The 14,605-nt window shown below is 40.5% G+C and overlaps 1 protein-coding gene and 1 long non-coding RNA gene across 3 annotated transcripts in view; one reads left to right on the top strand and one right to left on the bottom strand.

The window, feature by feature from the left end:
* Window positions 1–234: 234 nt before the first annotated feature.
* LOC147825138 (uncharacterized) lies at window positions 235–7,189 on the top strand. Its single transcript, XR_015441361.1, has 2 exons — window positions 235–1,185; window positions 5,343–7,189. It is a non-coding gene; the product is annotated as an uncharacterized LOC147825138 (long non-coding RNA).
* A 677-nt stretch (window positions 7,190–7,866) lies between these two features.
* Window positions 7,867–14,605, bottom strand: part of Spata18 (spermatogenesis associated 18) — a 56,634-nt gene continuing 49,895 nt past the window's right edge. For both annotated transcript variants that reach the window (XM_013073989.3, XM_013073988.3), the window contains 3 exons: window positions 12,742–12,825; window positions 10,239–10,284; window positions 7,867–9,939 (listed from right to left, as the gene is read on the bottom strand). In XM_013073989.3, the coding sequence (XP_012929443.1) occupies window positions 9,932–9,939; window positions 10,239–10,284; window positions 12,742–12,825 (138 nt within the window). In that variant the 3' untranslated portion in view covers window positions 7,867–9,931. The remainder of the gene's footprint in view (window positions 9,940–10,238; window positions 10,285–12,741; window positions 12,826–14,605) is intronic.

The raw sequence follows: 14,605 nt of genomic DNA, 5'->3' as shown, positions 1-14,605 counted from the left end.
CTAGAGAAAACTCAACTCACTAGAGTAAGCCATAAAACATACGCATCTGCTGTCAGTATAAACTTAAAGCCACAGTTATCAAAATGAAAGCTAAACTGAGTAAAAAGGAGATCAAACCAATATTAGCAAACTACCACAGGAAGCAATGGCTCTAGGTGGGGCTCTAGGACCCAGATTAGATGAGTCATTTAGAGCTGGCTCCGCTGCTCACTGGCTCATGCAGAAGCAGTGGTGGGAGGTTTAGACAGACCAGTTCTTCTCTTTCCTTGCAGGAAGAGGTATTTCTTAACCTTATTTTTGAATTACACAGAATCAACAGCTAAACATGGAACACTGTAATACCTGAAAGTCTGAGGGGGGAGGGGAAGAATTAGAAGAGAAGGAAAATTACTGAAACCTATGGAAAGCAAGCAGTCCACATGAGTCTGTGGGACTGGGAAAGCACAAAACCCTTGGCACTAAACAAAGGGCTGCACAAATTCAGGGCACTGTGGGCAGCTATTGTGGGACTGCAAAACCTTGTAATCTTAGAATTCTTGTAGCCCTGACTGCAGTTAAATGTGAGTTAATGATTAAGAAGCTTGTTAGTTCTGGGAAGCTAGATAAAATTTGTAACAGACGTGGAGTTTTAAAAGTAAATTACTCAACTCCTTGTTTATCTGGAGAACAGACGTTCCTGGACCCACTATCTGTAGAACAATCCATCAATGTGTCTGCAGACCATCAGTATGTGACAGTCATGACCATTAGTGTGTGTGTGTCTGCCGACCATCAGTACATGACAGTCATGACCATTAGTGTGTGTGTGTCTGCCGACCATCAGTACGTGACAGTTGACCACTAACCTTTGTTCCTTTTCTTGTAAATCTACATGTTAACCTCCCCCTCAACTCCCTATAAAAACAGCCTCGGACTCTGAGCCAGTTGCCTCTCTAAGCTACTTTGCTTTGGGAGTGCTGTCTGGCCAGACTAATAAAGGTCTGTTTTACTTTCTAACTTGTCTGGTGTGTTCCCTCCCGGGTGTTCTTCATTGCAGTCAGCTCCTTGGAGCATTTGGTAAGGCCCACGGTCTTACATTTTGGAGGCCCCAGTGAGATCCCTGGGCAGGAACCCTGGTTCAGCCGAGACTCTGTAGCAGGATCCAGCACGAGACTCTCAGGCACAGACCTCAGAAAACCTCCAGAGGTAAGTTTTTGTGGCCAGTTGCAACCATTTGTTAAGTCAGCAGTGAGGTGGCTGATGAGCCGGGGAGCCTCCCCTGACACCAAGGTTCCTGACGAGGAACAAGGGAAGATTTAGTTTCACTTTTGTTGTGGCGCCTGTTCGTCTTGTCTTTCATTCATTAGTGTCCTGTCCATTGTGTGTTTAACCTTGTATTTCTTTCCAAACCATCAAGGGCAGAGATGGGAGGATCCTGCTCCAAGGCTACCCCATTGGATTGTTTTCTCACTAATTTTAAATTGTCTTTTTCCCCTGAACAGGAGGACGAATATGGGGTTAAATTTTCTCGTGGAAAACTTCACTCCCTGTGTCAATTGGAATGGTCAGCTTTTGGAGTTGGATGGCCAGCAGAAGGCTCTTTTGACCCTAGCCTCTGTCAGGCTGTATGGAATAAGGTCACCGGTCACCCTAGTCATCCTGATCAATTTTCTTATATAAATATCTGGGTCCAGGCTTGTCAGGAGCCTCCGGTTTGGTTGCAGCATTGTTCCCTGTGAACAAACACTTGCATTCTGGTTATGGCCCCAAGGGAACCCCGAGAGGCCAAAGCCCAGGCTCCCAAGCCGGTGCTCTCACAAGATCCTGACTCCTTAGATCTTGTTACAAGACCTCCACCCTATGTGGACCCATCCTCCTCCTCTGATAAAGCCAGCCCTAAATCTCAAAACCCTTTCTACCCTCTTCCCGTAGAGAAAAAAATCTCTGTATTCTGTAACCTTCCCCTCCTATACGTGAACAGGGGCCACTTATGGTCCCAGTGGGGCTCCCACTGAAGGGACTTGTTCAGTTCCTCTTTTACCTCTTTGGGAAATAGAACAGGGTCATTATGTCTATATCCCTTTCTCTACCAGTGACTTGCATAATTGGAAACATCAAAATCCCCCTTTTTCAGAAAAACCCGAGGCTTTGATCTCCCTCCTAGAATCTGTTTTTCATACCCATGACCCTACCTGGGATGATTGTCAACAACTCCTCCAAGCCCTTTTCACCTCTGAGGAAAGAGAAAGGATCCGAGGGCAAGCCATCAAGTCACTGTTGGGAGGAACAGAGGGCCCACTTGATGAGCAACAATGAGCCCATATTGAGGCACAACTTCCATCCACCCATCCCCCGTGGCAAGCTAATTCCTCGGGCAGGAGAGAAGCTCTCCAAAACTACCATCAGCATCTCCTAGCCAACTTGAGGGGAGCCACTCAAAAGCCTACCAATTTGAGCAAGGTAAGCGAGGTCCTTCAAGGACCTGAGGAATCCCCTTCTGCCTTTCTGGAGCGTCTGTTGGAAGCATACCGTACATATACTCCAATTGACCCAGATGCCCCTGCAAACCAACAGGCAATTAATTTGGCATTTGTTACTCAGTCGGCCCCAGATATTAGAAAGAAATTGCAGTGGATGGAAGGATTTGAGGGAGAAAATAGGGAAAAGTTGATGAGTGTGGCGATGAAGGTGTTTAATAATAGGGATCCTTTTGATGACAGAATGGCTGAAAAGATAGGAAAAGCAAATATTGCAGGCTTAGCAGATGGAGGTTTCATCCAAAAGGAATGCAGATAAAGTAAAAAAAAAAAGGTAGATGCTTCAGATGTAAAAAGGTAATAAAGGGGGGACTAAAACATGGGGCAATCTCTTTTAGCCCAAGCAGGCCTACAGTGTTGAAATAAATGCTGCAAAAGATAGTTAAATGTATGGAACTTAGAGAACAGATAAAAAATAACACCCAGACAGCTTAACAAAGAAGAAAAGTTCTCTCCCTTGAGATTTTAATTAAAGTTGACAACTTGGAGCCCTGTGCACTCTGTTTTGTGGCCAAACAACTGAGCTTGGGAGCAACTCAAGCTCCTGCTCCATGACAATCAGCTGCCTGTGAGAACTGTCTAGTTTTGGTCTTGCAACAACTGCTCGCCAAATCTGCTCCCTTTCACACGGCAGACTCGCCTCTCAGATAATGTGACTTTGTTACAGACAAACCCCAGTGCTTCTGCTCTGGAGGAGATCAAGCTGCCTGTCTCTCCACTTGAGTTGCTAATGCATGAAGAGAACATGAGGAGAACAGCTTGGCTTCAGGGCACTGGAAGGTGCAGGCTGGGTGCTGTGGTCAGACTCAGAGAGGGTCAAGCAGGGCTTGCATTCAGATTGGAAAGAACTAAAAAAATAATAATAATAAGTAATGGATTGAAAACAGCTAGGAAAGCTCTGAAGAACATAAAACAAAATAAAAAACACTTCTGGCTTTGAGAGCCAAGGCCAGTGCTGTCTTATCAGCCTGATGTGGCTACAAAGGTCTGGAATCCAAAACAAAGCCAAAGAAACTGCAACTGTGCTCTACCAGACATCAAGAGATTTTACAAAAAAAAAAAAAGGGACACTTTAAAATTTTAACAGCTGAAGACAAGTTTGTTATAGAAGGTTTGTAGTAGGTGAGATGGAGAAAAAGTATTTAAAAAAGCTGTAAGTAGAGGAGATATAATTTTGATATGAAAAGATTTTGTATTTTGTCTTGTTAAAAGGATAAAGAGAGATATACAAGACCAGAAGGCCTAAGTACATCAAGAAGGTGTGCGGAATGATTTATCAAGGAAATATGTATGTTTGCTTGTTGGTTTCAAGTTTGTTATAAAAGGTTTATATTCACAGACATAGAGACTTAATGGACCAGGCCCTCCCCCGTGCAGAGGCAATGTTATACACTGATGGATGCAGTTTTGTTCGCCATGGTGTACGGTATGCTGGAGCGGTGGTGGTCAACCAGGACCAACAGGTGGAATGGGAACAAGGGATACCTCAAGGGACATCAGCACAGAGGGCTGAGCTGATTGCTCTAACTAAGGCTCTGGAATTGGGAAAAGGAAAAAGGATAAATATATTCACTGATAGCCATTATGCTTTTGCCACCACCCATGTGCACGGGGAGATTTATCAAAATAGAGGGCTGCTGACCTCCAAAGGAAAGAAAATTAAAAACAAAACTGAGATATTGGCCCTGCTGCAAGCCATCTGGATGCCTGAGAGGTCACCATCATCCATTGTCGCGGGCACCAGAAGGGGCTTAGCCCCGAGATGATTGATAATAATGCTGCTGACCAGGCAGCAAAACAAGCCACCCAAAAATCAGCAGGGAAACAAATGGTTCTGCTTCCCATGCTAGTACTCCCAGAAAAACCTGAATACACAGATAAAGAAGTAGTGGAAATGAACAGAAGACGCTGGACTCGAGGAAAACATGGATGGTGTACAACAAATGATGGAAAGGTGGTGCTGCTGTAGCAGATACATTGCTGTGAGAACTACATGAGTCCACCCACCTCGGCGAGAAAAGGATGATGGCTGCCCTGTGACCCCATTTTGTCAGCAAGGGATTAGCCCAAAAGGCCCAGGACATGATGAGACGATGCCCCACCTGCCTCAAGGTAAATGCTAATCAGGAAATCGGGCCCCCTGGGGTCCAACACAGAGGACTAACTCCAGGAGAACATTGGGAGTTGGACTTTACTGAAATGAAGCCTGACATGTATGGCTACAAATACTTACTAGTTTTTGTGGACACTTTTTCAGGATGGGTAAAAACATATCCCACTAAGAGGGAGACAGCTAAAGTAACAGTTAAAAAGCTCCTGACAGAAATAATTCCCCATTTTGGTTTGCCCTTAGCTCTGGGGTCCGACAGTGGTCCAGCCTTTATGGCTGAGATATCTAAATTAATTAATAATATCCTTAGAATAAAGTGGAATCTACACTATGCCTATAGGCCTCAAAGCCCAGGACAGGTAGAAAGAACAATCCGGACTTTAAAGGAGATTCTGACTAAATTATGCTTGGAGACTGAACTAGGTTTGGTAGAGCTTCTCCCTTTTGCCCTCCTCTGAACGAAGTGCACTCCCAAGCCCCCCCTCAATCTGTCCCCCTTCCAGATTGTTTATGGACGATCTCCCCCAATCATTCAGCTAGTAGATGTAGAATTAAAAGAAAAGCTTTCCCACCTTTGACTACTTAAAATCCTTAAAAGCAGTTCATCAGCTTCAGTCAGAACTACATGATAAATTATGGATGACAATGCCTAGTCCCAGTGAAAAACCTTTACAACCTCTACCCTATAAGCCAGGAGATTTGGTTTTTATTCTCAGGTTTGATTCCAAGACCCTGGAACCACTTTGGAAGGGACCAGTTCCTGTTGTCCTGTTGACTCCTTGGACAGTAAAGGTAGCCAGACATTCTGCCTGGATACATCTCAACCATCTGAAGGCAGGACGCCCCGCAGACATCACAAAGGACAAATGAAAGGTTACCAGCCAACCAGGCGACCTAAAACTGAGACTGGAGCGGGCTGGAGATGTTTCATATTCATGATAATGTTCTCTGGGACACTGGCAGTTTTGCCCCCAAGAGGACTAGATCATACAAAAAAAGTATAGATTCAATTGGCAAACTCACTTAATCTGTCCAAATTCTGTCTGAATGTTGATGTAAATTTCCATTATGTACTGGGAAGCTGTCTTATTCCGGTATGCACCTCTTTAGAATTAATACGGCCCTATACCCTGTTCAAGGACTTCCCAGGAAAGAACCTTACTTATATAGATAGTTATAACTGGGGACATGCCTCATGTCGTAAACCTAAAAATGCTGTCAAATTATATACTCCCAAGGTAATCATGTCAAATAAGACCCCATGTGCTATGTATGAAAATTGTACAACTAAGTGTCTGAGGATAAAACAATCAGAAGGGATGCCCTGCCATATAAAACAGAAAATTGTATATAGCAATTGCCATATCTCCCTGCCAATAGGATGGTTTTATACCTGTGAAGGAATAACCTTCAATTATATTCCAGCAAATTTAACCAAAACCTGTTACTGCTTGAGTCATCTAGCTGTAGTATTGCCAGATAGAACTGATTTGATTGTGTCTAATAGAACTAAACGTTGGTCACCTTACACTGCGCCAGGATGCGATGATGATGTAGGTCTGTTAACAGATGCTGAAGTAATAACTATGATAGCATCCTTTGTTGCCCTGCCTTCCATAGGGGTCCATGCTGAAAGAGCAGTATGAAAATTAGCATGCAAGGCGGTCAAAGGGTTAAATGCTACCTCATCAGCCTTGGCATTAATTAACCAAGAGTTACAGGAACAGAGACAGGCAATCTTAGATAATAGAGCAGCAATAGACTATTTGTTGCTCTTCCACCACTAAGGTTGTGAAAGAGTAAAAATATGTGTTGTTTCAATCTTACCGATAATGGTCCAAAGATCAAAGAAAAGGTAAAACAATTAGAAGATCTGGCTCAAAGAGTACATGATGAAGATGGCGGGGATTTGTTCAAATGGCTAAGTGGTTGCCCAACCTAAAATGGTTAAAACAACTTTTTCTTGTCATCATAGTTGTGTGTATATGCTTATTATTGTCATGTTGTTGTATACAATGGATGCCTATATTTATGCATAAGATTACTTAGGTTACAAAAAATCAGTGGGGAATGTGGGACTGCAAAACCTTGTAATCTTAGAATTCTTGTAGCCCTGACTGCAATTAAATGTGAGTTAATGATTAAGAAGCTTGTTAGTTCTGGGAAGCTAGATAAAATTTGTAACAGACATGGAGTTTTAAAAGTAAATTACTCAACTCCTTGTTTATCTGGAGAACAGACGTTCCTGGACCCACTATCTGTAGAACAATCCATCAGTGTGTCTGCCAACCATCAGTACGTGACAGTCATGACCATTAGTGTGTGTGTGTCTGCTGACCATCAGTATGTAACAGTCGTGACCATTAGTGTGTGTGTCTGCCGACCATCAGTACGTGACAGTCGACCACTAACCTTTGTTCCTTTTCTTGTAAATCTACATGTTAACTTCCCCCTCAACTCCCTATAAAAACAGCCTCGGACTCTGAGCCAGTTGCCTCTCTAAGCTACTTTGCTTTGGGAGTGCTGTCTGGCCAGACTAATAAAGGTCTGTTTTACTTTCCAACTTGTCCAGTGTGTTCCCTCCCGGGTGTTCTTCGTTGCAGTCAGCTCCTCGGAGCGTTTGGTAAGGCCCACGGTCTTACATTTTGGAGGCACCGCTGGGATCCCTGGGTGTGCTTCACTGCAGTCAGCTCCTCAGAGCATTTGGTAAGGCCCACGGTCTTACACTATGCAAAAGCATTTGTCTATTGTTAGCCTTCTCCCCTGCTCCAATGGCCTTTTCTCTTACTCTGCTAGGCTCACACCCATCCTTGCTGAAACATGTGCCACAGCCTCCAAGATAGACTTTCCATGTCATGTGAATCAAAAACAGAATATAAGCCCAACTGATTGGCAGAGACCCTCCCGCTCCCCGTAAGGACAGAAACCTTTTGTCCCACAATCTAGTCTTTTCCATGTGGCGATTGATCTGCCTCTCCCCTCAGGAATCCATTTTCTTGCCCAGAAAGGGGAAGAAAAAATTTCCCAATGGAGTGAGGAGTTACCTTCCTTGTTGGCTGGGTTGTCTGGTTGCCTGCTTTTGCTGAGGTCTCCTAAGGTCTCTGGGTTATTGAGGCATCTGGTGTCAGGTAAGGTCTCCCAAGGTTTGGGAGAGTTCTCCTGGCTGGCTTGCCAGATGCTATAGTTGAGTGGTCCAAAAGGTTCTTGGGTACAACAAGTAAAGAATTGCCAAGCATATACTTATTATTTTGTGAGTTTATTGAAGATCTTAGGGCAGCAGCAGGAATAGGCAGAAAGGCAGAGCAAGCAAAAAGAGGCTTTGTAACTCAAGCTTCTAGTATTTAAAGGGTCAGGTGCCTCTCACTGTTTCTTTTTTTGTGATGTCAGCAATCTGTACAACCTCCTAAGTTTAAGCCTGAATAATCAATAGCGTGGTCTTCTGTTTATGGTTGAATGGAGAGAAGGGAAGTGGCTCACACAACTTCCCTGTCAGGATTATGGAAGCATGGATGACCATTAGGAGTGGTGTAATGTTTACAGTTGATCATGGAAAGGGAGTGATTCAGCTTCTTTGTTTCTAACTGTACTAATTCCTATGCTTTTTATTGAAATACATTTTATTAAAAATTGTTTTCTTTTTTCTGCTTTATTTTACAGTTATGGTATTATATTCACTGTGTAGGTTAAATGTGCATATAAATGATTAACTTTGGCTTTCATTTCAAGATATCCAGAATAAAATGTTTGCTATAAAAGAAGTATTGGCTCTGGTAGGATTATGAGAACGACTAATCTACTCACTCTACAGTGAAACTGAGAGGTGAAGGAACCAGCTCAAGGTTACAACGCAAGCAAATGATAAAGGAGGGCTAGAAGCTACCTAGATACTTAATACTCCTTCCAATACACCACATGACCTCATGGAAATGATGACATAAATGTACAAAGAGGGAGAAAAATTTAAATCACACTTGGATTGGGCTGGTGACTACGGGGCCCAATGGGACTCCTCCTTAGATGGAGGAGTCCTTCTACCCACTCCCACACCCACCACAGAGGCAAGATGCTCTAGCAAAAATATTTCTGGTGTTTGATTTTTGATTTGGCACTGAGCTTATCCAAACTGAGTTCTAGTCAATTCAAAGTTTGTCTTTGTGTGTGTGTGTGTGGTAACAGAGATCGAACTCAGGAACTTCCATTTGTGAGGTAGGTGCGCCGGGACCACTGAGCTAAATCCCCAGCCCCTCAAAGTTTGTCTTTGAAAGACAAATGGATAAAGAAGTCAATGGTAGTGAAGTTTGTGTGTATGGCTGGCTTGAAAGTAGAGAAAAAAGAAAAATAAAAAATTTTTATCTAAAGAAAACAACAGTCATTCTTATCTTGAATGTGAATTTCAAGAGTACTTCACAATGAGGAAGTCAAGGGAGAAATGCTCAATTTATAATCAGTAAGTGATGCTCCTAGTTTTAGGCCTTGAGTTCAGACACTTTTAGTCAGATGGAGTTCAAAGGAGGTCTGAATTTGCAAACAACTAGGTAGAATAGGTAAAGGGCATGTCCCAGGTAATGTACATTAAAACAGTGAAACACTCCTAAAGGATAACATAAAGTAATGAATATTTATGTCAAGGTTGATTTCTAATCAAACCACTATTCTGTATTTAGGAAGCAAGAAAATTCTCTCAACTAAGTAGCTTCAATGGTTACTCTTTCATAAACCAAATCCAGGCACTCTCAAAACAAGAACAGAGGAAAGTCAACTAATTGTATTCTTTTAAATTTATCATCTTCTGCATTGAGCCTAGAGTCACTGATACTGATATATAACTATCCCAATCTGAGATTGAGGTTGTCTTCCACGCTTTAAAAAGCTATTAAAACACTCAATTTCAGTGTCAGCTTAAAAGCTGATATCAACAATTGTAGCATTTATGCTCAATATGTAAACCAATATGATTCTGTTCTTTTGGACTCAACATAGTAAACACTGTCCACTTTTGTGCAGGTAGATCCTATAGAGCCTCATATTTTAGGATGGAAATCCTAAACCTTCTGATGGACTTTGCTTCAAATGAATATGATCCTAAATGCCTATGTAATCATTTTTATGAAATTAATGGAATCTGTATCTAGAAAAGAAAATAAAATGCAATACAGCTGAAGTTACAAATGTGCTAAGCCAAAACATTTAACTCTCTTTTCACATCATGTTAAGTGAGGTCAGAGGCAGATGAGGCAGGTGGATGGAAGCACTGAGGAAGTTGGCTGCTATGATGAACTGCGGCAAAGGAACATATCTGGTAGCTTTAAAACCCTAGGGAGAAAAATAAACAGTTCATAATTAGATCACTGTTTTAGACTTATTTTGGAAGTGCCTAAATGACAAAGGAGTGATTAATCTAGGTGCAGAGTACACCGCCCAACTGCAAGCTCCTCTTACTTAACTTACAGGAATCTCTGTGGGCACCAGCATCAAAGTGGGCCAGAAATGAATGCTGTGAGGTGGAGAGAAAAGATTTTTCCCAGAAAACCATTCTTCTTGCTGAACAATGCAGAGTATTAGAAAGAGTATTAAGAAGCATGAAACTTGATCCATCTTAACTATCCACTCACTTGGCAATGTACATCTTATTGGAGAAGGACTCCGACTTCGAGATATCTGGAAAATATAAAGTGTAATATGAATTACACAACAATGAAGCTCAAAGGGTAAATCCTTTTGACATTTTCCTCTAACATTACCTAATTAGTTGCTCTGAGGCACTTTAGAACTACAGTGTAATCCCACCTCACCCCCATTCAGAGTGACCATTGTGATTCCTTTTACACTTTTTGCAGTAAATGGGCACTCAATTTGGTTTAAATCACATTATTAATTAAAAGCTAGATACAGTGACCTAAGAGTAGCCATACTGAACTCAATGCTTTCCACAAAATAATTATTATTATCCTAGTTAACTAATAAAAGTTAAAATAAAGATGCAATCTCTGGCAGATCCTTTATGTAAGTTATCTCATGTGTCCAAAACTTGGCTCTATTAAGTATTGAGCAGCCAGGAAAGAATCATTTTTTAATCTCACCTCTACTATCATTAAGCAGAAGCCACCACACTGTTACTACAGGCCTGATGCTGGCCACAGGCATCATCTCTGCTCTGAGCTTTCAAACACTTTAAATAGATGCTAATGAACATGGAATCTATTCTGGATAAGAGGCCTTAAGTAGGCCAAAAAAAAAAAGACTAACCAAAGATAGTTGCATTTCATTTTGCAGTTACATCCAGTTTTGTTGTAGGGAGAGGATGACAGAAAGAGAAGGGAAGTTGGCAACAGTTTTGCCTTGGAGAATATATTTTATTTCCTCATTTAAAGTTTAAATTACTTTGCTCTCCCTAAGCACAGAATACAAAACAGAGAGAAAGAGGTTCAGATACAGAGGACACACCCATGGATACAATTTCCTGCAGGAGCCCAGAGTTAAAGTCTGCCAGGCCTGGAACACATGAGGTGTCAATAGTACTGTTTCATCTGCTAGGTCATTTCCTCTTGGAATGTTTCCTTCAGTATAGTGCTCTCAAGATTTCCTTTTATTTTTATCTACTGTAAATATTCATTCATGAATATAGATAATTAAGTTATATTAAATTTTCCAGAAGCAAAATGACTGTGTCAGATGCATGGCTTTTCTACTTCCCCAGCATTTTTTAGGTGATTTTCTTCCCATGTGTACTCCTTTCCACATTCCCAGCCCATGGAAAGGCTACCCATTTTAAAGACCAAGTCAAATATCAGGTCCACCATGAGCCCTTTCCGCATCACCATGGCTCTATACCAGTGGTGGCAAACCTGTGGCATGTGTCTTATTTATTTTTTCTTTTAAGACAAAGATGTTAATGAAGGAGTTGTTTTTTCTAAACTAAAACCTCAGTACTCAGGTTTAATTGCAGTGTTGGCACTTTGTGATAAATAAGTGGGTTTGGGGTTGCAGTTTGGTCATTCATCTCTAAAAGATTAGCCATCACTGCTCTAGGCCTTTCCTTTATAGACTGTATCATAATGCATCACCTTCAGTTAATTTGTTTAAATTAACTGATCTTCCTATATGAAGATCCATTCAAGGGAAAGCCCATATCTAATCATTTTTGTTTTCCTTATAAGTTTGGCATCCTCCAAATACACAAGGAATGTTTTAAGAAGAGGCTTGTTGGAGAAATAATAGATCCTTGCTAAACTCCATAAGAAAGGTAGGACACGTTAGCTACACAGGTGGGGGGGGCCGGTGCTTTATTTTGCTGATAAGGTTTTGCCACTTGAGGGCTACAGCTGCAACTGCTAGAGACAATTGCAGAGAAGTGGAACACTGCCAAATGTGACTCTCCTTTACCACTCCGTCTTCTAAAATATTTTGGTCACATATTTAAAGAATTTTTATTTGAAGGAAGAACAAATACCCTATCCGATGTACCCGTCTTGGCCCAGCCCTGTGTTCTGAAGGTATTGACTAAATATTACTTGTTGAATGAAAAGTGGTGAATCATAATGATGTCTTTAGGGATGTTATCTCCAACATATTCAGAGATATTTTTGCTGTTATTTTTTAATTTGATGGAAGTGTTAGTAATCCATACAAGGACTAATAGGCAAAGAAACTAACCTTCTTTTTCCTACTTTGAAGTTAGGGATAAATTAATACTTTCAATGTCCTTTATTAAGCATTGATATCCAGACCACTTGAGCAATATCTCCAAACTCATACAGAAACACATAGAGGAACCAAAAACCTGTGCTCAGATCAGCTAAGATGTCTCCTTCTCTGCTCAGAGATTATCTAATCTCTAATAATCCATTTCATTCAAAGATAATAAAACTACAAAGTAAGTAAAGTCTATTATTCCTTGAACTAATTAAAAACAAAAACAAAAACTCTACTTCTTTCTAGAATAGTAAGTTCCCTAGCCCACAGTAGTATAAAAATCACTTTGGTGTTAGTGTTATAAGAACAGAATCTCTTTCTACCTATAGCTGTATAAATCACCTCTTTTACATGTGACTGTTGAAGCAAATTAAGTGTGAACCATGGAATATTTTATGTAAAAATGATTAGACAGATAAGTACCGTGCTTAAACCAATGCGGCTACGGGGGTAAATGGGACTTAAACTCCTGCTTCGACATCGACTCAGAGATCGCACCGAATTCCACTTAAAAAAAGAGAGAGAGAGAGAGAAAAAGTCAAGATTGTCCAAAGGCTGACATGGCTTGACACAACATGCACACGCCATCAAACACCAGGTTTTACTGGTGTTTATAGGATTTCACTTGCCCATGACGGATTATCAGCTTGAGCTACACTCCTTTCATTTCCTAAAGCTGTCCAATATTGAGCAATAGCTTCTCAAATAAAATTTCACTATAATGAACTTGAGGGATGTTCAGATTCTTGATTGTAGTAGAATATTTTTATGAGTAATCTGTTAGAAATCTAACACTTGAATTTGCAAGTGTTAGACAATGTAAGCTCCATGTGGGCAGGGATTTGTGCCTGTTTTGTTCATTGTCAAATCCCCTAGCACCTAAATATATTATTTGGGTCATAAATAACTACTGAATAAATAAATATCATCAAATCAAATGAATGAAACATAACTTATGCCCACCTATTCTTCAGTTAAATAAATGAGAAAATTATATATGTGCTGGTTTTATTCTGTATCAATAATACCTCAATAAAGTTGCCTTTAAAAAAAAGGAAATTATATTCATTAAAATGAGATTTTACAAGTAAAATTCATCTTGAAAATTTCCCTTCATTCAACTTTTTTCTTTTTCACATTCTTCCTTTTAGGACATTTTCATTTTGTTTTGGGAGTTTAAGCTTGGGCAAATGTTGGTGATAGGCTTGATGGGGTAGAAGAAGGAAGTTATAAAGGCAATTGCTATTTGATATAGAGCAGAAGTTTCTTCTCTCTCCCTTCCAAACTACACAGTGGGTAAGAGTTTCTTAGTAATCAGTGATTGTTGTAGAATCAAGAAGCATATTTTATGAGATCATTCAGGGGAGAGCATGTGTGGTCATCAAATCAAAAGAACCCAATTTTAATGGGCTCTATTTGCACACCACAAAACATTCTATTGAGATAGTGTTCATTGAAATGGAATTTTTAAACTACAAAAACCTCTTTCTTAAATTCTTTGAAAATAAATTACTCCCCTTCTCCACTCTATGCTGCCATGAAGTACTTCCTTTACTGTCCAGCTCAAAGAGCATAGGAACAGAGACCACTTGGGTGGGCACTTTGCTTTGGATAAGGTGCCTCCCTTCAGAATTTACTTAGTTCTTTCTAGGGAAAGCAGAGGTAAATACTACATTCAATGAACTATGCAGATTATCTAAGTACCTGGGGCCACCAATTCCAGCATACAATTCCCACTACAACACACACTCACTTGCACACTTACACACCTAAAACTTCATTTTATTTAACATGTTCTAAACTTCCTCTAACCAGTGTATGTAGGAAGCAACCTTCCACGATCAATTGGCTCCTTTCTCTATAGCTGCTCTGCCCTTTTCCCCCATCCCTCCTCTCCCTACATATCATACAAAGGAGAGAGAAGCAGGGCACATTCATAGTTTCACAAAAAAAAGAAAATTATCAGTAAAAACTGGCAAATGGTTTCCTAAAAGTTAATTAATCATGTTTAAACACTCGGGATTAATCATAATTAAAGCCTCCAAGGTAATGTGTTCAAAGAGCTTTGCACTTAAAATACCATAATATGTCTAAGATGGAAGAGGTAACTATAACTAGGTCCATCTTATAAATAGAGCAACAACAAAATTACTGCCAGTTAATTGTGAGGAATCATGGAAGAACCAAAGAAAAGAAGCTATCCTTTCCAAATTCATCTCCTTCTCTCCTTTGTATAATATCTTGTCAAAGAAATCTTTATCAACTTCTTTTATAGAATCTTTGGGTT

Source organism: Heterocephalus glaber, unplaced genomic scaffold (assembly GCF_053883595.1).
Source record: "Heterocephalus glaber isolate CG9 unplaced genomic scaffold, H.glaber_assembly_v1.0 deba00001509, whole genome shotgun sequence".
NCBI classification, from domain to species: Eukaryota; Metazoa; Chordata; class Mammalia; order Rodentia; family Bathyergidae; genus Heterocephalus; species Heterocephalus glaber.
The sequence above is the reverse complement of the archived record's forward strand: the minus strand, read 5'-3'. Positions and strand labels throughout refer to the sequence as shown.